This window comes from Natator depressus, chromosome 21 (assembly GCF_965152275.1).
Source record: "Natator depressus isolate rNatDep1 chromosome 21, rNatDep2.hap1, whole genome shotgun sequence".
In the NCBI taxonomy this organism is placed as follows: domain Eukaryota; kingdom Metazoa; phylum Chordata; order Testudines; family Cheloniidae; genus Natator; species Natator depressus.
The window spans coordinates 9,157,419-9,179,618 of record NC_134254.1 but is presented as its reverse complement, the minus strand read 5'-3'; the positions used below and the strand labels follow the sequence as shown (position 1 = coordinate 9,179,618).

Genomic DNA, 22,200 nt, shown 5'->3' with positions numbered 1-22,200 from the left:
GAGCTTTGAGGGACTTCAAGTGAACGTAGGGCTGGTGAGCGGTGCCGGATTGACAGCTCTGGACACTGAAGGCCTCTGGCCGTCCACAGAGCTCATTCAGCCCGGGCAATGGCAGTGCATGCTTCTCTCTGCTCCTGGGTCTCTTCCCCAGCTGGGAGGGGCACCTGTTCTGGATGGGGGAGATGAGCCTCCGTGTCAAAGGGTGCCAATTGTGGGGGTTTTAGGGTGTTGCCACCTCATCTCATACAGGCCATGGAACAATAGTTGGAGGGTAACAGCCTTTGGTCACAGCAGTGACTGCCAGAGGCTAAACAGGCCCTATCTCTCATCCCCCAAACCATCTCACTCCCTCAGCACAGGCTTTAAGCTTCAGCTCCCCTTGTCTCCCTTCAGCCATCAAGTCCACGTGAAGGAAGAACCTGCCGAGACGGAGGACGACAGCAGGCCCATCTCTCTCATGGCTACCACCAATCAGAATGTGACGATCCCAGAGGACAGGGACCTGGAGGAGGAGCTGCCGGTGGAAGACTTGTCTTAAGGGCTCTCCCTCCTCACCTAGGGGCAAGCACTTAGCCCCTACCCCCACCCCAGGCGGAGACCAAGCATCGGCTCCCATCTCCTCAAGGTGACCTTCGACGTTAACCTGACAAAGCAAAAAGGGTTTCTTCGGTGCAACCTGTTGCTGAAGGCACGTCCCTCCTCCCCCAGACCCTCCCAGCCCCGTCCCGGTGACTCTTAACAGACTCCCACAATGGGGGACGTGCAGAGAAACAAAAAAAAAAACAATCCCTCTCCCTTTGGTTAGTGATTGGTGAACGAGGATGGTAGGTTGTTTCTGTCCGAAAATTTCTCCTTATTCCCTCCCCCCGTTTTCCAACTTCATGGCAAAAGGAAGGCGCCTCCTGTCACATTGGTTTTCTCGGTATTTTGGTGGGTCTCGGTCCATGCTCTGGGCTTTTCCAGTGGTGATGGGACTACTCTGTTCCATGCGAGGTTCTCCCCAAGCAACGTTCCGCGCAGCGGAGGCAACGTCCGAGCTACACCCCTCCGTGAACGTTCCCCCCACCCCACCGCCACCTCCCCTTCGGAAAAAATCATCTGTGATGCCAGGAACCCACCAGTCATTCTCCCCCTCAGTGGGCTTTGCACTAGGAGAAACTTTTCACCTCACAGATGCCACCTGCAGATATCCACCCGGTGGCTGGCCTGGAAGTTCCGCTCGTCCCCATCTTGGTTCCTTTCCTGGCTATGGAGGAAAAGAACCGGTTGTGTCCGTAGGAGCCTGAGCTTGGCGTAACCTTACGCAGCCCCATCACGCTGCTGCCTCGAGCGGGTTTTACTGCCAAATGCTAAACCACTTGGAGAACAGAATAGCCAGCCTGGGTTTATCTCCCTCCTTCCCGACGCCTGTTCCCTCTCTGCCCTGCTCTACAGTGGCATGGTAGCATCATGGTGGCGGTCCACTTTACCCAGACAAACGCAAACACTCCACAGCAGGGGTGGATACTCTGCCCTTGAGTTTTGTTCCCCTTGACAATGAAGAAAGGACACCTCTCCCGCCCCGTCTCGTGTGGTGGAAATGTTGGAAGGACAGCAGCAGGGCCTGGGCATCAGAGATCGAAACAAGGGCCGAATGCCAGTTTGAATTCAGGGAAAGACTTGAGCCCTTCTCTGCCGAACAACGTATCTGGTTCCTTCTCTTCCTCCCAGCTCCCCTTCCGTCCCCATTCTGTGTCGATGAAAAGTTCTCATGGGGTGAAACACTGAGCAGGGTCTGTGCCTGCTTTGTGAAGCCTCCCTCTTCCCTTCCCAAGGGCAGGGCATTTAAGGAAAGGGCGGTGAATGGAAGAGACGTCCCCTGGGCCATCCTGGCTTGGGTTGTCGCGTGTGCTGGTTCGTATTAGTGAAGCTGAGCGGGACAAGACAGCAGAATCAAAAGGAGCGGGCGTGGGGACTGTCTCGGCTCTATGAATCAAATCAGGAGCTCGGCCACCTGAGCTGACCGGGACAATCCTAAAGCAATACGTACTGTAAGGTAGCCGTGGGGCCCTTCCTCCGCTGTGGTCAGACAGAGCCGAGCTGGACCCAGGCACTTGGCTCCAGTTAGCCCACTGGCTTGGACAGTGGGCAGCCTGCGGTCCCGCCACCCTCGCCATGTCAGAGACCTGGGCCCAGAGCCATGGGAACTGGGCACAAGCTGTTTTTTGTCAAGACAGGAAGATACCAAAAGATTTTTAGGGATAGAAGGTCCATAGTTCAGGTGAACAGAAGGTATTAATGCCAAAAAAAAAGAAAAAAAAATCCAAACACCAAACCCCTTCTCTCCCCCTTGATTTTTGTCGGTTGGTTATTTGTGTATTTGTTACCTCACGTCACACTGCCCAAGGGCTTTTCTCTTTGCAGAAAGCGGCAAACTTCCAAAGGTTCCTCTGTCCAGCCTCCCGGATGGGACGTTGCTACCCACCCCCCAGCACCAATGAGACTTTGGCAAGCTGAACTGTCTGGTTATAGGATTGGATCCTGTTTGGGGAGTGTTGGGAGATGGAGGCAGGTGGGTGTGTTTTTTGAGAGGGTTTAGTCTCCTGGTGCATCTCCAGAGCAGACTTGCTTCTCCTCTGGGACTTTCTCCAAGCTCTTTCAGGCCAGTGGATTTACCCCGAGGAGCTTATCTCAGCAAAGGAGCTTGTCACCAAAGCCAGCACAGCACCCCTGTCCGGTTCTTGCCTCACCTCAGCCTTTCTCTCCCTCACACCCAACCCTCCCCTCCCCTCCCCTTCATCTCCTAAAGGCAAATTGCAGAAGCCAAGCTGAATGCAGAATTAAGTGCAGATCCAGACACCCAATGGCTCCTATTGATGCAGGCCGCAAGCGGCAGTCGGCATGGCAACGCACGTTTTAACGTGTTCTAAAGTTCCTCTCGGTGCTGGTTCTCCTACACTCTCCTGTCGCAGATACCATGTGCCATTGAGGGACATCACAGAATGATGCATTCTGGGTGATCATGGGACCCAGCTGCTCACAGTTTGGATCCAGATCCAAGCTTGCCCAAAATCTCCCCTCACCATGCTCTGCCCCGCGAATAACCTCTCCCACTCCAGCATGTCTGGATGGAGCTAAAACCCTGGCCCGCTCTTTATATCCCCATTTCAAAAATCAGCAGGGTATAATTGAAAGTGATTTCTCTGTCGAATCAATCCTCTCTCGCACCCAACCCTGCTCCAGGGGCTTGTGGCAAATAACTCGGTGCTCCCTGTAACTCGGTTTTTGTCTCGCTTTGCAGTCTTTCCCCTTTAAGAATGCAAGATGGAGTCACAGTTCACGAGGGAAGTGCCCTCAGCCTGGGGCAAGCGGGGTCAGGGCTGGGGAGGATGCTGGGGGATTGACAAGGATCACATGAAGGAAATGGGTTGGACATAACTATACCTCCCTCTCCCCCCTCCCCCCGGCTCCTTAATGGCAGCTGGTGCTTTCGGATCCCCCCTTCTCCACCCACTCGCAAGCTTTTAGCTGGGATCCCTCCAGACGGGCCCCATGCAGAGTATCCGCTCTTGTATGATGTGATTCAAATACAAAGCACCCGAGGCAGCATGTACAGAAATGGACACGCGGTAACCCAAGAATATACGACAACCCCTTCTCTATAGCCTGATTCCCCACTCCAGCCCCTTGTCTTCTGCTGAGGTAGGTGGGTAGCAGTTGGCGCTCGGTCCCTCCGTACAGCCCAGACTGAATCGTTCCAGAAGAGGCCTCCAGATTAGGTGTCACAAATCCTTCCGTCTATCTGTCCTTCCTGTTAAATCCCTTTAGAGTCTCCTTCCACCAGCAGCTGGGACCCAGAATTCCCTGCCCTCTCTGCTGCCTAATAGAGCAACAGCTGACCATCCAGTCAAGCAAAAAGGATGAATCCCTTCCCAGAACCAGTCAGGGTGATTCCAGTATTGACCAGCGGGGTCACTGGAGAGTGACACTAGTAATTCCCACCCACTGTATTCCCTGCCCATCCATGAGCAAGGGACCAGACGAGAGTTTAGAACTCGGATCCCCATGCTTTGCTATTGCTGCTCTTGGAGATCCTAAAATGGGAAAGTGCTATCTAACTGCCACGTGTTATCCGCTTCACACCATTGGCCCCTGCTTTTTAAAAGCACTTGTTGAGCATCAGCCTGTAGATAACCCAGCTTTTTGGTCAACTTTGCACTCCCGCTCCCAGGTTTTCAAAGTCGTGAATGGCTATTTAAGATCAGCGAGCAGCTGGATTCCCCATAGTAACCTATGAAAATTATCCACCTCGCACCAGAATCTCCCTTCTCCTCACCCTCTCTGTTAAATTCTGTGTCACAGAAACCTATGTTCTGACTGCTTTACAATGGAGATGTATCCAGTCTAGACAAAGTCTGGGGCGGGGGAGTGAAAACCAGTCTTTTATTCTTGCAGCTGGAATTCATGGAAGAAATGCCACAGTCCCAGATCAGAATCGCTGCTGGCATTCCCCAGAGCCCACACTAGATGTCTCCCCTGAACAGACGAGTTTCCCCCCATTCCATAGCTTCCCAGTCACGTCTCTCTGAAAGTGCAGAGAGATTGGAAAGTTCTGTCTGGGGGGTAAAGGGGGAGAAGATGCCTTACAGAGAAAAAGTCCTTCACACCTGTGGGGAAAGGCAAGAGTGGGAGGGGCAGTTCCAGAAGGGTGGCAGCTAATGGAAGAAAGCAGTAGAATTTCTAATACCAGTCAGTCTCCAGCTACTTGTTTGGAGCCCTCCAGGCAGACTAATAGCCATGCGAAGCAAGCTTGATCCCCAGGCCTCCCCTCATTGTAAAAATACAAAGGTGACCATGTTTGATAGACAACCTGCTGATGAAGTGTAGAAACTGAGAATAAAACCTCAGCTCCCCTCCCAGGCTTCTCTGCATTCCTTCGGGCACAATTCCATTCCAGAGATAGCTAGGGAATAGGGACCTTTGAGAAGCTAACTAGGTTCCCCCACACACACACCTGGCCTATCCTCTTCAGCTTGAGATCGCTCTTAAATCCCTCCCCAGCTCCCTGTACAGGCTGTTTTGCAATTGGCATAACTGTTGACCAAAGACTTTTTCCTGGGCCAGAAGCATAAACCAAAATTTTTCCTTTTAACTTCTTTTGTGTGTGTGTACACATTCACTTTGCTCTGTCCCATCTGCCAGCCAAAAAAGAGAGGCCCGCAGAGCTTTTTCCCTTTCCATGACTGACTTTTAAGTTATTGTTTTAAACCAAAGTTTACAGGTGCTGTGTGTACATTTTTATGAAGGTAGACCGGAATTGTGCATTGCTGCTGTATTTCTGTGTTCTCAACAAAGGGTGTGCTAGAAGGGCTTGGGGATGGCTCCCATTTCATCTGTCTCCAGGGTGCCATCTCTTGCTATTGTCTCACGTCTCTGACCCTTGTCTGTTATAGATCTTTGTAACCCCCTCATTTCAACCCCAAACCCCTCAGCGGTTGCCTTTGCTGCATATATCCAGATTTTCCCTGGGGATTTTGCTTCATTTTTGGGGACACTTCTTTTATTTCAAAAAGGGCTTATTTTTTCCCCTTTATTTTGTATCCCCCAAAGTATTAGGGATCCTTTCTCTCTCTTTCTTTGCTCTCTAGAAGAGATTCCTGTTTGCTTTGGGCAGCCAGTTTGGCCGAGAGCTCATTGTAGCTTCTCTTGAGGATGCGGCGAGCATTGTCAGTACTTGAGATACTTCAGAGCAGTGCGAGCCCAGGTCCATGAGACACGCTGCTGTTCCGCTCGGAATGTGTCCCGCATTGGATGCGTTGGCCGGTTGGTTCCTTTGTAAACCGATCGCACCAGGTTTGGGAGCTTAAACTTCAGCACTGTTTTCTTCCGGAGTTTCTCTCTCTGCCACCGCGGTTGTTTTATTGTCCTTTCAAGCTGAAACCATATTCCTGGCACGGTCACCTCTGTCTCTACTTGTTCTCGTTTTTATTTAATATTTTGCCTGGTACAATATCCATTGTGTGCACTGGGCACCCACAGCTGGTTCTGCGGGGCCCAGTGCAGACGTGGGTGTATTAATATGGTGGCTCTTGGTACTGTGCAGTCAGGGTGGTGAGGATTTGACCTGTAACCATCCCCACTCGAGGGAGTCCTTTCTCTTTCAAAGTAGAATTGTCTCTGTTTAAACCAAAGCCTCTGCCACTCTGTCTGAGTTTGTTCACCTCGAGCGGGTTAAACCAAAGGCTAAGGGAACATGCCAATCCTTGGGGGATAGCGCTAACCTCACAAGCCAGTCAGGAAAGGTTTGGGCAAAGGTGGATTTGTTGTGCTCACGGCCGCACTCTAAAGCAGCAGTGCCTGACCGTAGCCCAGCGGAGTGGGGCGCATTGACATCTTGTCAGGAGCAGTAGGACCTGATCCAAAGCCCATTGAAGCAAATAGGAAAAGCCCCATTAATTTAAACAGGCTTTGGATGAGACCCTTCATGTGACTAAAATGGAAGCAGGCTCCAGTCACTTTCAATATGCAGAGGTATACCTGGAGACCACAGGTCCCAGCATGCATTGCTGCGTCTCAAGCCAGGCTGCCTGGCCCCACCATGAAAGTCTAAATAGGGATTCTCTCCAGCATCAAGTCAGACCCCATATCTAACCATTTCTTAGGGTCCTGATCCTGCTTTTTTTGACATCAATGGGAACCCTTCCACTGTCCTTAATAAGAGCAGGATCAGACCCTTAATGGGGTTTGCGTTGGGAAATATCACCCGTGCAGGTATTCCCAGTAAGGCTACTAAGCATTGTGACAGGCCACGGAGACATTCTATCAAATGCTCATTTCCGAGGGTGATCCTTAGCCCGCTGCGGGCCCAGTGCCACAGCGGCTCTTCATCCTGTGCAACTGACCGTAGCTTTAAAACAGCACATCAAGGGTTTAAAAAAAAAAAAATCCTCTAACTGCCTCAGAGACAGAAGTTGGTATTGTGTGTGTGTGTGTGTGTGTGTGTGTGTGTGAGTTTGAGAGAGAGAGAGTGTAAAATCCCTGCTTGGGCTCTCCTGAGAAATCCGCTTGCATGGACAGCACATGGTGGGACATCTTTGTGAGAAGTCAGAAGAGGCCGTTGTGTGACCTGGGGAAAACCTACCCCGAAAGCGGATGTGTTTCTGTGAGCGCGAGGCATTTTTTCCCAGCTCCGGCAGAACAATCTTTCCTTTCTTTTTCCTTTGTTTGTTTGCTTTTATTTTAAATAGTCGCTCATTGGGGAGATGTGGTTATCTTGCCTCATCTCATAGCGCTGTCTGAGTCTCACGTCACTCCCTGTAACATTTGGATGCGTCACCAACGCAGTACTATCCCTGCGGAGCAAAGATGCCCTGGAACAAGCATGACTTTTGATGTTTCTCCAAGGAGCAGATGTTGCATCTGGGTCTGCGCCCCAGCCTCTGTGTCACAAGGAAATTAACAAGGTTTCACATGACCTCATGGGTTTGCCTGTACAGATCAAGTGGCAAGATCTAGCCTCCAAACAGGCTCTTGTGTTCATTAAGCTGTAGACGAAGAGATTTCCTGTCTCCTAGCTCCCTATAGGTGTGGCCTGCTTCAGAATCTCAAGTTGCAATTGGATTTTTAAAAGCCATGTCTCTATCATGTGCTGCACATTTGCTGGCTAAGAGTTGTGACTTTCATGCCACCTTCATCGAAATGTGAGCGTGTTCCTTAAAGAGTTGCTGTCAAGAAGGTTCCCATGTATGGATTCCAGTGAGTCTAATTAGTCTGTCCCCGTCCCTTCTCCCCTCCCCCTTTTAATGATTAAATTTCGAAAGGGAGTTTCAAAATCTGGTACCTTTTTTCATCATTGATGCTGTTCGTATGTTGATATTGGCACTTCATGCAGCTTGGCGGGTGAAACTGGCCTGCTCCCTTTTTTACTTTCTGTTTATGGTCCATTTCACTTTCGCGTGCTCTTTGAACTTTTTTCCCCCAAAATAATTGTATGAAAATAGTTTTGAGGCTCTGTTTAGTGAAATTCCAAACCCCCCTTGAAAAAAGCACACCTGAAACTGGCTGGCACTAAACTACATGCCAGTTTCCACTCGATATTTAGGATATGATGATTTTTCGAGGCATGGAGCACTCTGAAAACGCTCTATCTGGAGCCGGTTGGAGCTGCAGTGCCCCTGAAAATCGGATCTGGAATTGAACAAAGAGGGGCTTCCCAACTGAGATGCCTAGTGCCAACAAAGATGGGAATTCCTAGAACAGATGCATCCACCTTATGGTTTGTCTGCCCCAAGAAACTGCATCATGTTAGAACATGTTAACTAACATGACTTAGCGCTCAGGTAGGCAAAGAGTCAGTGGACCTATGCGGATGTACGCCATCTGATGATGTGGCCCAACGTCTTTTTGTCTACATTGCAGATGCTGAAATTAGTTACAGTGGTGTAAATCCAGAGTAACTTCAGTAAAGTCTGCACAGTTATACCAGCGTGAGTGACAACCCTGTGGGCTTAATCTCATGTTAGCTCTAATAAAATGTGGTTGGTTTTTTTTTCAGCGTAGACAAGGCTGTAGCAGAAATTACTTTGGGGTTGGACAACACTCCTCCTTAGCAGACCCATATCAAGCTATAGAAATGGGGCAAAATGTGATCCTGTATTCTTGGGAATAAACACCCACCCAAAGATGTGTGCACAGAACACGGACACACCCTGTCCAATATATCTGCGACACAATGGGTACCAAAGCTGTAATTTCCTCTCCGAGATCACCATTGTCTATCTCCTGGCACTGTCCTTGTGTTACAGCCTTGCCAAAGCATTAGCCTGATCCTGAAAGTTGGTAGGCCCGTGGCATGTTGCCACCTCATTCTAGATAAGCCAAAAAAGTTCAATTTCATTATTATTACTTTAGTAGTTTGATGATGTTACTTAAAAACAAACAAATAAAAAAACACTGTATGCAAAACACACATATGCAGCTGCCCGCAGGATGCACACAAGTACTGTTACCAAAAAGCAACTGGCTTGTGCTGCTTTTTTCTCTGCTCGTCAACCATAGTGTGTGTCCTTGTATGTTGTTATGCCATGATCTGGCTCAGAAGAGCACTATATAAATTATATATAAATATATATAAATATAAAGGGTTTTTTAAACTCTGTGCAGGTTTGGAATATCCTACAGCTCCAAGCTCTCCTGTTTTTCGTTTGCCCCAATCGTTCAAGCAGCATTAAGTGTTTGTGTCACATTAAATGTGTCCAGTTTGATACTCAGGGGTAATTTTATTTCATTCTCTTACCCCTCATTGCCTGGCCTAGCCTTTTCCCAGAGTTGTGTATAATTAAGGTACAATAAATACCACACAAACCTTCTCTTGCGTTTCACCCAAACGACGTACAGTACTTAAGTGGGGGTGGTTTCTTTTCACCCATTGAATTTTTAAAGTTCGATGTCCGTTACCTCAAAACACAGTCAATGCAGGGGTGGGAGGGTTAAAGGACCAAACGCAAGGTGTGGCAGAAGTGTGTGTGTCTGTATATATTGAGAGATATATATACTGGTTTTAAACTTACTACCATGAGTTTTTTCTGTTGTTGGTTCCTTTTTTCTAATGGCATTATTCTGGGCAGGGAAGAGCCCAGAAAGTTTAGAACCCCTTTCTGTAAATTAGGGCGCTCTTCTGGTATCTCTCATTGGTTTTGCTTGGAGATTATTCCATTTTTCCATGTTGTCTTGGGTTTTATTTTTTGTTGGGTTTTTTGTGTGACTAGCTTGTAGTGGTAGAGTGGTGAGGGGGCAGAGCAACCAGTGCAAGAAAGGAACTGGGCTCCCTGGTCTAACCATTGCCAGTCATTGTTTACTGGGAATTAGAGGAGGTGGAAGGGAGGACAGAGACAGCTGAAGTTTAATTCAACCAAAGGTCTTTTGTTTACATAAATATCCAGTGTCACCTTTTTTTTTAAATGTTTTATGTTCTTGGAAGCTTTTAAAAAATAAGAGCTGGGACCCAGCTGTGGGATTTTGCCCCTTGGATTCTGACTGACCCCAAAGTTCCAGGATACTCGGATCAAGGGTTCAGTTTGTTGTAAACGTAGGCACCATCTGCAAAATAGGGACCTCCGCTGGGCGTTGAGATTTGGAACACCCCAAGGCATGGTTAGATCTGCAGGGGTTGGTCACACTTAGCAGAAATGGGGTCACCCTCTGCCTTTACACGTGAGAAACCTGGGCTGGCCAAAGGGGACTGGCAGCTCAGCCCTTCCCCCAACCCTTTTAGAATTTCTGCCGAACTTGTAACAGAAGAACCATTAGCCAGTTGTCCTGTCATCCTTCCCCATTTCCCCCTCCACAACAGTCAGAGCTCTGCCTCTCTGATCTTTGCGCAACCCCGGCAATAGTCTTCCAAACCCCTCGCTGAATCTCAGGTGGCGGGAACACCCAAAAACCAATGACTAGTGACTTCTAATCAGTGTCAGCTTAGCCATTCTGCACAAGCCATGAAGCCAGGCCCTGATGTGGCTTGTGGGTCTCAGTGGGTGGATGGAGGAGGGAGCATGGGTCTGCTGACTTGACCTGACCTGACCTCAGCTTGCACTTGTAGTACCCTCCATGGCCACTGCACGTCCTTGTTCTAAGCACGCTCAGTTGCAAAGGGACTTTGTTCTCCCTGGTCACAATCCCTAGCCTTTGGGAAAGGTGGCGTTGCATAAGGAGAAAACCAACCCTGCTTTCCGAGTTTCACCCAAACTACGGTTCCAGCTGCCTGCTCAGCTCCCCGCGATTCAGACCGTGAAGCCTGCATTCCTCTTTGCTCTTGGTTCGAAGGAAAGTCAGGGGGCGGAGGGGGGGGTGGATTTAGACCTGCAGTGACGGTAGCTTTATTATTTCCTCCTCCTCGGCGTTGGTCAGTGGGATGATACGAGATGGGGGAGGGGACAGGGAAGGTGGCGGGCGGATGTGCATAAACCTTGACTCCTTCCTCTCCCGCTGTCCCCATCCCTGCCATATGCCCGTGCTGTATAAAGGAAATAGCATTGCTGTGTATTTGTACTCTGAACTTCCGTGTGTCTGCTTTGGCAGACGGTAAACCCTTGTACAGTAGATCTAGCTGCATGTAATCTGTATGGACAACGGCATTATAAAATGCAATAAAATAAATTACCTATGCTGATGTATTGGCTCTGCTTTTTGTGGGGTGGGGCAGGGGGGAACTTTCTTACCTTCTTGGTGTTTACAGGGGTTTCGGGCTATTTGGGGTTGGATGCTCGGAGCAGTGCCTTTAAAAACACACGTAAGGGGTAGCCGCCTCCGCTGTTGAACACGCCAGACAAGGCGCACGTGCCAGACAATTGCCAGACAGATGTGAGTGTTTTTAGCAGAATTCCCCGTCCCTAGTCCAGCTGCATGACAGAACCAGAGCGGTTCGAAATGGGCAAAGAGCAATTGCATCATCCAGCCCATTGCTGTGGGGAATCATGATTTTTTTTTTTTAATATTATTGTAAGGCCTGGGAACCCCAGTCATGGCCCAGGACCTCGTTGTGCTAGATGCTGTACAAACAGAACTATGTCCTGACTAGTTTTGGGGCTCCCACCACTCTTACTAGCACGATTCCTCCTTGGCCTGTTGCGAGGGCCCTACTAAATTCACAGTCCATTTTGGTCAATTTCCCAGTCATCAGATTTTAAAAATCATAAATTTCATAATTTCAGTTCTTTAAATCTGAAATTTCACGGTGTTGTAGTTGTCGGGGTCCTGACCCAAAAAGGAGTTTGGGGGTGGGGGGGTCACGAGGTTATTGGGGAGGGGGAGGGTTTGCAGAACTGCTCCGCTTAATTCTGTTCTGCTGTCTTCAGAGCTGGGCACCCAGCCAACAGCCATCAGTCTCCAGCCACCCAGCTCTGTAGGCAGCGCAGAAGTAAGAGTGGCAATACTGGGACACCCCCCCCCACACACACACACACTAAAATAACCTTGTGACCCCCTTCCAACTCCCTTTTGGGCCAGAAACCCCAATTTGAGAGATGCTGGTCTCCCCTGTGAAATCTGGATAGTATAGGATAAAAGCGCACAAAAGATCAGATTTCATGGGGGAAGACCAGATTTCACAGTCTGTGGCGTTTTTGTCATGGCCATGAATTTGGTAGGGTCCTACACATCTCCCAGTTAAAGTTCCTCCTGATATATATTGTATTACAGTAGCACCTAGAGACCAGGATCCCGCTGTGCCAGGTGTACAAACGTATAACAAAGAGACTGGCCATGCCCCAAACAGCTTCCATCCCAAGTATGAGATGAGAAACAACAGGTAGGTACAACAGACAGAGGGGTGAGAGATTGGAATTGCCCACAGGGGTATCGGCTGGAGTCCCCACACAGCATGAAGTACCTGCCAATCTCCGCAGCCGGGCTCTTGCCAATCCCAGCCTTGCTCCATGGCCCCCTAGCAGAGGATGCTGTTGGGCTTAGCCACCCAGCCCTTATTTCCCATGACACCTGACGAGCAGGGATGGAGGAGAAAAAATGAATCCCACTTGTTTCATTCAATGAATCAAAATCCACTCCGTCTTTAAAAACGGTAAGGGAGGAGGAGGTCAGAACGTATCCTTTAAGCCATTGACAGCGATGATTGTCACCACTGTAGCTGAGCAGACTTTGCGTTGCAGAGGAAAGGTGGCCCAAGACTACCACAATAAACTTCCCCCAAGGAACTACGCCCCAGATCCCCAAAGATACTTGGGCCATTAATATCAGTGGCAGTTGGGAGCCTAAATACCTTTGAGGATTTGGGTCGAAGGCCCATTACAAACCTCCCACTGTCAGTGCAAGGTGCGTGTCTTTGACCTTGCTTTCTCGACGCACATGTTGCGCTAGGTTTGTGTGTGTGTGTGTGGTTTTTAAAACCTTAAACAGGAGGGGATGAGCGACCGAAGGTGACAGCTGTTAGTCGCCTTGCTCAAGATGCCACTGGAAGGTGCTCATGCTACGCTGACGAGCATGCTGAAATTTGATTGTAAAAATCATTTTAAACCTCCAGCTTTGAATCCGCAGTGTATGTTTGTTACCGGGCAACCTGCCTGTCGTGCCTGAACGCCAAAATAACCCTATTCTTAAAGGAGCAGCGTCACTTCACTGATCTACCAACAGCCATGGGAAAAGCATAACAATATAAAACGAGGGAGGGGACCCTTCTCACTTCTCCTCCCAACACACCAGAAAACCGTTTAGGGGGCGTTTTCCCCTAGCACTTGGGCTCCTAACCCCTATTAGAAGTTAATGAGAGTTGGGCACCCAATTCCAAAAATTTCAGAGGTTTGATGACAAAATGGCAGGAATTTTTTTCTGCCTTTTTTTTTTTTTTTTTTTAAAGCAGCCCTGCTATGAAAGCATCTTCATCAATGGTGGGGCACTTCTGGAAACGGAATAACATTTCTAATAAACTCTTTTTGTTTTTGTGGGGGTGTCCGGGGTTCAGATAAGCTAAGAACGAACCCAAACCAACCTACAGTTCACCCTTAAACTTGACTCAAAACTTTATCAGAGTTTGGAAAAGTTTGGTTCACGCCCCCCCGCCCCTCTACTTTTTAAAGACGGGATCCCAGAAGACAGAGCTGGAAAAGATCAGACCAGTTACTTCATGCCTCTGCTCATGTGGAATTGTTCCCTACAGTGCATTTTTCTTAGTGATCTGTTCAATCTAGGGGCCAAATTTCCAGTGGCTCAGCACCGACAAGCAGGGATGGATTTTCAAAAGAGCTCAACTCCCACTGAGGCTGTGAAGCAAGGGTTAGAATTCCAAAAGCACCCAGCACTGAACAAGCTGAGCTCTTTGAAACCCTGCGTGCAAATGGAAAAGTTTTAAGCAAGGGGGCTTCCACCACTTCCCCGGGGGGAGCCCGTCCCACAGCTGAACAACTCACTCTTGGGAACTTTTGCCTAACGTGGAACTGTTTCCTTTTCTGAATTTTGTCCAATGAGCTGTGCTTACACCCCACCGCTTGCACCAAGATAACAATTTCCCGTCAGTGTTTAGACCTGTCCACTATTAGGAAACTGTTCTGACTCCTTCCCCATTCAGTTGACCTTTAGCCAAGCTGTGTCTATTCAGCTCTTTAAATCCTTCCTCCTAAATCCACCCCGTCAGCCCAATGGTTGTTTTTAGTGCTCTTTGAACTCTCGCCAATATCTTCCTGTTGGTGCCTGGAACTGAACGCAGTATTTCAGGTGCCATTACTAGACCTGTTCACCCTGGATCCCTCAGTTCAAACACACACAAGCTTTTCTAAACAAGTGTCCTATGTGGCCACAGACCTGTTAAACAATTTAGACTCAGCCCAGCCTCGCATTGGGTCCCGCCTCCACGTGTACCATTCAGATCATGCGCATGGCGAAGGGGGGGCTCTTCGCTCCATACAGACTGTCAGTTGTTGTGGGAAATGTACGGCTTGGATTGATTTAACCCTTGGAGAAAGAGCTTTTTAACTGTCAAACCGTAAACCTTTTCCTGAGACGTGAAAGCTCTTTTTGTCTGATTGCTAAACCAGTGTCTGGCTCAAGAAGGAGACTGGTGTACAACCTCCCTCCCAGCACCTGGGCCAGAATGAAACCAGGTTCTGGCAAAATGGCAGCAGGAGGCCCCCAGCTCCCCTCTCTCTATCTTAGATGCCCTTCGGACTTCAAGATCTCATTTGATCACCGCGTCGTGAAAGACCAAGGTTCTGCCTGCGTGGATGTTCAAATACTCTCTGCCCCTTGGGATGGACTTTCAGAAACACTCAGTATGGCTGTAATTCTGCTCCCGTTGAAACCAGTGGAAGTTTGAACCATTGACTTCCATGGGAGCAGAGCTGGGCCAGTGTTGACTGCCTGTGATAACCCCAAACCGTATGTACAAATACAGGGTTTGCCCCTGTTCCCTTAACCAAAATCTCTTCCCCCTCCCTCCCACTCCCACCATTTTTATCCAGCCTGTTATTCAGGGGCTGCCCTGCACCCCAATGGTGGCTGAGTTTTAGTGACTGAGCAGCACTTGGGGAGGAAGGGCAAATAGGATTATTGCTTTTTGACCCCAAGAAAGAAAAGTTAGACTTTGGCTCAGAGCACAAAATAGAGAAGTCGGTTCTTATTTCATCTGAGCCAGCGAATTCACCCTTCTGTTTGTCATGACCCCAGTCTCATTCTCCTAGCACGTGGCACTGCCGATCATCGCTCAATTAACAGCTTATGCCTGTGGTAACAAATGAGTGCAGATTCCCACCCGAGATACTTCCTGCTTCAGATGAGCTCCCTGCTTTTGGGGCAAGCATCATTTCTCACTTGGAGTTCATTTACAGTCAAAGGGTCACTCATTCCAGCTCTCTATTGATTTATTGGCCTCCTTTGTCACTCTGAGTGTTGCAATTGGTCTACCAGTATTGCAACAAGAGGCACTGAACAAAGACCAGGGGAGGGTCTGGGTTGGGCTTGATTGTTGCAGTGAGCTTATCTGTAAAGGAAAGCAGTACTTTGGTCCAAGATTTCATCTAGAAACACCTTTTTAAATGGATGTCAAAGGACTTCAATGACCATATCAGAGCAAAAGCATTTACCTCTGATCTGTAGATATATCAGGGTGAAGCCAGTTAACTTTAGGGTGTCACATGGGGGATAGTTCTGAAGCTTTCCCTCTCTCCCGCTCTGGCTGGGCTGTTATGGGGCGTGAGATGGCGGATACACACAGGACCAGTCCTTGGCTGATGTAAATCAGAGAAGCAGCGTTGATCTCAGTAAGGCTGTTATGATACGAGGCACCAGATGGCGCACAAGGTCTGACAAATTTCTTTTTCTCAGCCTGCAAGCAGTGTACAGTCTTTGAAGACCTACTGTATTGTTGCTAGTTTTGTGATGTAGTTTCTTGCAGAGGAGCTGTTGCAAACAGCAAGAGGGTTTGTTCTCTGGCTTAATCTCGCTAACTAGAGTCAATTCTTAGGGCCTGGGAAATGGGCAATGGCTGGGCCAAAATTTCAGAAAGCGGGGATTGCTTGTGTGCCCTTCATGACCACCTCTATACAAGGACTGATGTATATAGTAAAACATAAAGTAAACTATGCTAAGAATATACCCAGATTCTGTGCTCCAATTTCTCCTCCACTGGCAAGCAGAACTGCAAGGCCCTGAAATTTTTGCTTTTGCTTGGCAGAGGGTTGATATAGGCTGTGCCAACTTATGCGATCTGCAGATCTGGCCCATGTTATTTCTGTGGAGGGATGGAACTATTTTTCTTGCACCTAGAGTTGGGGGTCTCGGTATGCCAAGGATGGGGATTTCACAGTCGGCAAGGACTTGTGGATAAGCACACGAGGTATGTGCATAGAGTGAGGAGGGTATGTGCTTGCTGTGTCTAGCTATTTGCATGCAAGGCTGGGTTTACTGTGGATGCGGGTCTCCGGGTGGCAAACTAAACTGAACATTAATGTCACTTTGTGCAAAATGGAGAAAGGATGGATTCTTGGAATCTTGCATTTAGACCAAATTCTGCTTTCAACTGCACTATGGCAGGCCAGACCATCCCCACTGATTTCCATGGAAATCCCTTAGTCTGGATTTACACCGGTGAAGCCAAGAGGCAAAATTTGGCCTGCAAAACCAGGTTTCTTTCCACCTTAGTAAAGACTGTATGGTTAGGGCTATTGCTGGTAAAATTGGGAGGATCAGGGGAGAGAATAATCTCTTCATGAGCCCTTTGTTTAAAAATGGAAAAAAGAATGTGTATAAATTCTTTAATTTACCACCACTGCCTGCTACCCGCTCTCCCACAGAATAATCATAACCAAAAAACTCATTAGAAACCTATAGAATTAACCACTCTCTCGCAGCTCCCTTGTGATGCACAAAGCCCGGAACTGGGAGAACCTGTGGGTTTCTCATCTGTGATGCAAACATGCAGCGCTCAGACTATGTCCCAGGCTCCTAGATGCCAGTTGTGGGGGAGCGGGGGGACAGAGCAGATGAAGTGGTGCACTGGGCAGCCGAGGTGGAGGCTGGGGGTGGGCAGGGGAGGTTGGGTCATGAGGCAGTGTTTGGTTCAGCCAGCCCTCAGGGATATGGACATGGCAATGGTGGCTCTGAAGCTGAAGGCAAGGCTCTTCATGAGTGTTTACAGAGGAGATTTGCATGATCACTGAGCATGAAGAAAGCACCTGACAGGCCTCACGCTGTTATGTCCCGAACCTAACTGGGTTTTGCTTTGATCCTTCAATTTCATTTGTAGCAGGGTCTAATAATCTCCATTTTCTGAACTGGGAAACAGGCCGGAGAGTAACTGTGAGCTCCACACAGCCAATGATTCTCTGTCAGCTACTAATTCTCTACAGCTGGTTGAAGCTGGGCATAGAGTAGCTGATAGCTGCCCATATACCCACTCCTCTTATACCAATTCTGAGTCTTTACAGAATCTCCTGCTGGAAGAGGCTGGGTCTGGAATAGCCGTGAGCGCTCTTCACGTTCAGTCTTCTTACACCAATTTCTGATTCTCTACAGCGCCTCCTGCTGGAAGAGGCTGGGACTGGGTCAGCTGTGAGAGATCTTCACATTCAGTCTTCTTATATCAGTTCTTGATTCTCTGTTCACTCCTGCTGGTACAGGTGGGGACTGGAGCAGATGTGAGCTTCCGCCCAAAACCAGGACTCATACTCTGGTCTGCAGTAGACGTGGGCAAAAGTAATTGCAATGGAAGTCCAAGTGTTGTGAACTTGATCGCTTCCATATCTCGTTGCAACGGTGTGTCTGTTTTCAGGGAAAATGGGCTCCGTCAATTTTTTTTTCCACTTTGAAAACACAAGACATGTCTAAATTTTGAAGCCAAATTGTCGAGTGTTTTGGTTTTTATTTTGTGTGTGTGTGTGTCACATTTCTCTGAAGTTTGTCTCACACACACACACACACACACACACTCTGTGGGGAGTGTAAAAACCATTGAAAATCCATATGCAGTTTAATACAGCCCATCACCAATGGTGATTCTGGCTAGGAGTGACGTAGCCCAGAATTCCCATGCAACCAGTTCCATACAGTGCCTCCTGCTGGTATAGGCCAGGGCTGCAGTAGGAAAGCGTTCCCCCATGCAGTTGGCTGCCTGCACCGTTTTTCCACAGGGACACCTAGTTGAGAGAAATTGGGACTGGAGTACTTGGACAGTGTCAATACTTTAAGTATTGACACTAGTGTGGTTAATACACTAGAGCAGGGATACTCAGACTGAGGCTCGGGAATCGCAAGTGGCTCTTTAATGTGTCTCCTGCGGCTCTTTGCAGCACATGATATTAAAACACTGAGTGATTTAATGATTAACCAATCAGGATGCTTTTCGTCTGTTATTAACCAATTGTAGAATATTTGATCAGTCACGTTGCTGTGAGGATAATTAGGGAGAGAGAGTAAATAAAGCAATGAATTCGCATTACTGTGACTGTTTTGGGTAATGTTGATCACTAATTTGGCTCCAGAACCGCTGAGGGTCTGAGTATCAGTATTAGTAACGTATCAGTCAAGACGACTGGGTTCAGTTCTGCCACAGGTTTGCGGATTGACTTTACGCATAAGAACGGCCAGACTGGGTCAGACCAAAGGTCCATCCAGCCCAGTGTCCTGTCTTCCGACTGTAGCCAATGCCAGGTGCCCCAGAGGGAATGAACAGAACAGGGAATCATCAATGATCCATCCCCTGTTGCCCATTCCCAGCTTCTGGCAAACAGAGGCTAGGGACACCATCCCTGCCCATCCTGGCTAATAGCCATTGATGGACCTATCCTCCATGAACTTATCTAGTTCTGTTTTGAACCCTGTTATAGCCTTGGCCTTCGCAACATCCCCTGGCAAAGAGTTCCACAGACTGACTGTGTGTTGTGTGAAGAAATACGTCCTTTTGTTTGTTTTAAACCTGGTAATTTCATTTGGTGATCCCTGGTTCTTGTGTTATGAGAAGGAGTAAATAATTTACTTTCTCCACACTTACTTTCTCTGTGCCTCAGTTTCCCATCTGTAAAAGGAAATATTCTTTCTTTTCCTCACCCATCTGTCTTGTTTATTTAGACTGTAAGTTCCTTGGGATGGGGATGTCTCTTACCATGTGTCTATACAGTACCTACCCCAATGGAGGCCCTATTATAATACAAATAATAACATTGAATAATATTCTCTACAGTGATTCCAGCTTGAGAGCTCCTCCCACTGCTAATCATCTGCACCATTTTCCCCACAATGACTCGTGCTGGGAGAAACTGAGGAACTGTGAGATGTTCCTATGTCACCAGGCACCGTGCTCTGCCATCATTCCGTATGGCTCTGTCTTTCCTCTCTAACGATGAAGACTCCGCACAAAGCCAGTCGGGGCAAAGTAATTTTTCAATTTCTGAAGGAGGATTTTTTTAAAATTTTTTTTGTCTATTTCCTTTTAAAAAAACTATTTACAGAAATAACTCGTGATCCATCAAAATATTTTCACTGAAAATATAAAACAGTGGGGTCATTCACTCAAAACCTTGCAACCACATTCCCTCCACCCCTCGCCCCATCCTGCCCCGAACAGAATGATTTGAGAGTGTAATTTTGTTTAGAGAGTTTGTGTGCACGCAAAGAACGGTAATTACGTAGACAGATCAGTTATGGCACTGGCCCTACTCAAACACGACTCAGCCAATTACAACTCCTCTCTGTATTGAGACATAGACTGAAATGTATGGCACCATTCATGGGAGGTTAACCACTTTGCTGCAGTGCGGTTTCTCAGATGGCCTGGTTTGGATTTTGTTTTTTCTCTCTCTCTCTTTTTAAACGGAGAAGAATTTGCCTCTGGTTAGATTTAGAGCATGTTGCAAAACATCCTGTAAAATGAAAAGTCAAGTCCTGTTGCTAAATTCTTGTGACAAATGGAAGGGTCAGATTCTCAGCTAGTGTAAATCTTGACTCATGCATTGACTTTGATGGAGTGACACTGATTTATACCAGCTGAGGATGTGGTCCAGAGGAGGAAATATTCCAGGATGATAAGGTGCAAAATGCCACCCTGAAATAGAAGGGAAGGACAGTCTTGTGACTAACTCACTGCTGGGCCCTGGGAGAGCTGTGCTTAATTGAGCTCTGCCATAGATTTCTTGTGTGGACTTAGGCAAGTCACTTATGCCAAAATTTGCAAACGTGTGTCTATAAAGTAGGCCTCCTAAATAAGGGGCCTAGTTTTCAGAGGTGTGAGCACCTGCAGCTTCCACTGGCTTCAGTACGATTAATTGATGCATTTTTGTGGGATCTGTCTTCACTGCAGACTTAACTCAGATCTTACTTAGGTATTATCCTGAGCCCCCTTCTGATCCACACACACAACCCTCTGACCTGAGTTAAGTGGTGTTTTCTACCCCAGCTAGCTGGCCCGGCTGGGACTATAGACCTACCATGCCAAGTGATCTCTCAGTCGGGCTTGTAACCCACCCAGGATGAAGGCTAAATCACTCAAGTACTCAGAAGGACAGAGAGTTTCTCCCACAATTCACTGGGAAAGAATCCTAAACCGGCTCAGCTTACTACAGCACAAAGGACCACGCGATGTGCCTCCAGAAATCCTAGCAACACACACTGCGGAGCATAGTATCAGGGAGGACAAAGTAACTCAGGCCGGACTGTGCAGTGTGGCAGGCTAAGATCTGGATGCTGGTCACCCCAAGTTAATTCTGCAGTGAAGACAGATCCCTGGAAAATCTCACTGCTTACTTAGGCATCCAAGTATGGATGTAGGTGTCTAACATTACTCACCCCAGATTGCAAATTTTCTTTCACATCTTTGCCCTTTAGTTTCCCCACCTATAAAACGAGGATGATACTCACCTGCCTCAGTTGCCAACAGTCCCTTATTTCTTCATCTCTGTACAACAAGATCAGGAATTGCTGAGTGCCGCAAAAAGCAGCAACAGAAACTCCTGGCGAATGTAGGTGAGTGCTGCTTATTATTAATAATAATAATAAATAATATCAGGAGGAGGGGTGGGGCAGAGGTGCTAAGAAAACAGTCCTTTATTTTTGAAATACAATGTTGGCATCCCAGCGTAGTAAGGCGTGGCAAGGTTTGGTTTGTTAATAGTTGGGAAAGTGCTTTGAGATCCTTGTGTAATATACTTGACAAGTGGGTTACCCATCCTGCTCTGTGCCTGCTCCACACAGCATGGCCGCCTGCCACAATTGCCAGCTAATGCACTGAGGCCTTATTTCAACATGGCTGCGGCTACGTTCTGCTCCTAGAGGGACAGGCCCTCCAGAGTCTATGGAATGTGCAAAACTGCAATAAAGGAACGTCTCAAGTTGTCCTCTGTATTAAAGAGGCGCAGGACCAATATTCACCCTCTGTGGTGCCCATCTCAAGTGTCTGGGATTTTTGCACCCCTCCCAGTAGTGTCGGAACAGGTGTCCGTGTTGTTACAAGAGCCCTCCATGCCTGTACCGCTGTAAATAGCTCGTGCATAGAACATGCACCTGTCTATGGCGCTTGAGAACATGTGGCCTTGGCCCTGGATTTTGCAGGACCAATAAAGTTTGTTGTTGCTGGTGCTGCAGATGGCTTCCTTTGTGGCACCTGTAAGACTCCTCACAAAACCAGCAGGCGCATTGGCACTGATTCGCTCCCCTTTGCAGGCAGCGAAAAACACCCCAAGCAGCAAGTGCGAGCTCCATGTGGCAGTAGCGCCTCTCTCTCTGAACAGGCCACCGCCGAAGAAGTTGTGTTAAGACCAAGAAGTGGGTGTCTGATCAAGTCGTTACTGACAGATGTCCAATACAGCACACACACACAAAATCCTCTCAGCTATCAGGGGGAGATGATTTAAATTCATCTACTCTGACTTCCATCTTTAAGGCCTTTATTTGTGTGTGTCATGTAACTGGCTGAATTAGTTTGTGGTTGATAGGTTTCAGAGTAACAGCCGTGTTAGTCTGTATTCGCAAAAAGAAAAGGAGGACTTGTGGCACCTTAGAGACTAACCAATTTATTTGAGCATAAGCTTTCGTGAGCTACAGCTCACTTCATCGGATGCATACTTTCCACAGTATGCATCCGATGAAGTGAGCTGTAGCTCACGAAAGCTTATGCTCAAATAAATTGGTTAGTCTCTAAGGTGCCACAAGTACTCCTTTTCTTTTTGTGGTTGATACTGTGTTTTATTTTAACTTTATTTTATTTTGAATAAGGGAAGATAGAACCATAGC

General features: G+C 47.9%; 1 protein-coding gene across 5 annotated transcripts in view; it reads left to right on the top strand.

Annotated features, from left to right (window-relative positions):
- The window catches only part of FOXP4 (forkhead box P4), a 101,062-nt gene extending 89,958 nt beyond the window's left edge, over window positions 1-11,104 (top strand). For 4 of the 5 annotated variants that reach the window (XM_074936262.1, XM_074936261.1, XM_074936260.1 and 1 more), the window contains one exon: window positions 394-11,104. In XM_074936262.1, coding sequence (XP_074792363.1) covers window positions 394-538 — 145 coding nt within the window. In that variant the 3' untranslated portion in view covers window positions 539-11,104. The remainder of the gene's footprint in view (window positions 1-393) is intronic. The other variant, XR_012635994.1, reaches the window with a different exon arrangement.
- Window positions 11,105-22,200: the final 11,096 nt, after the last annotated feature.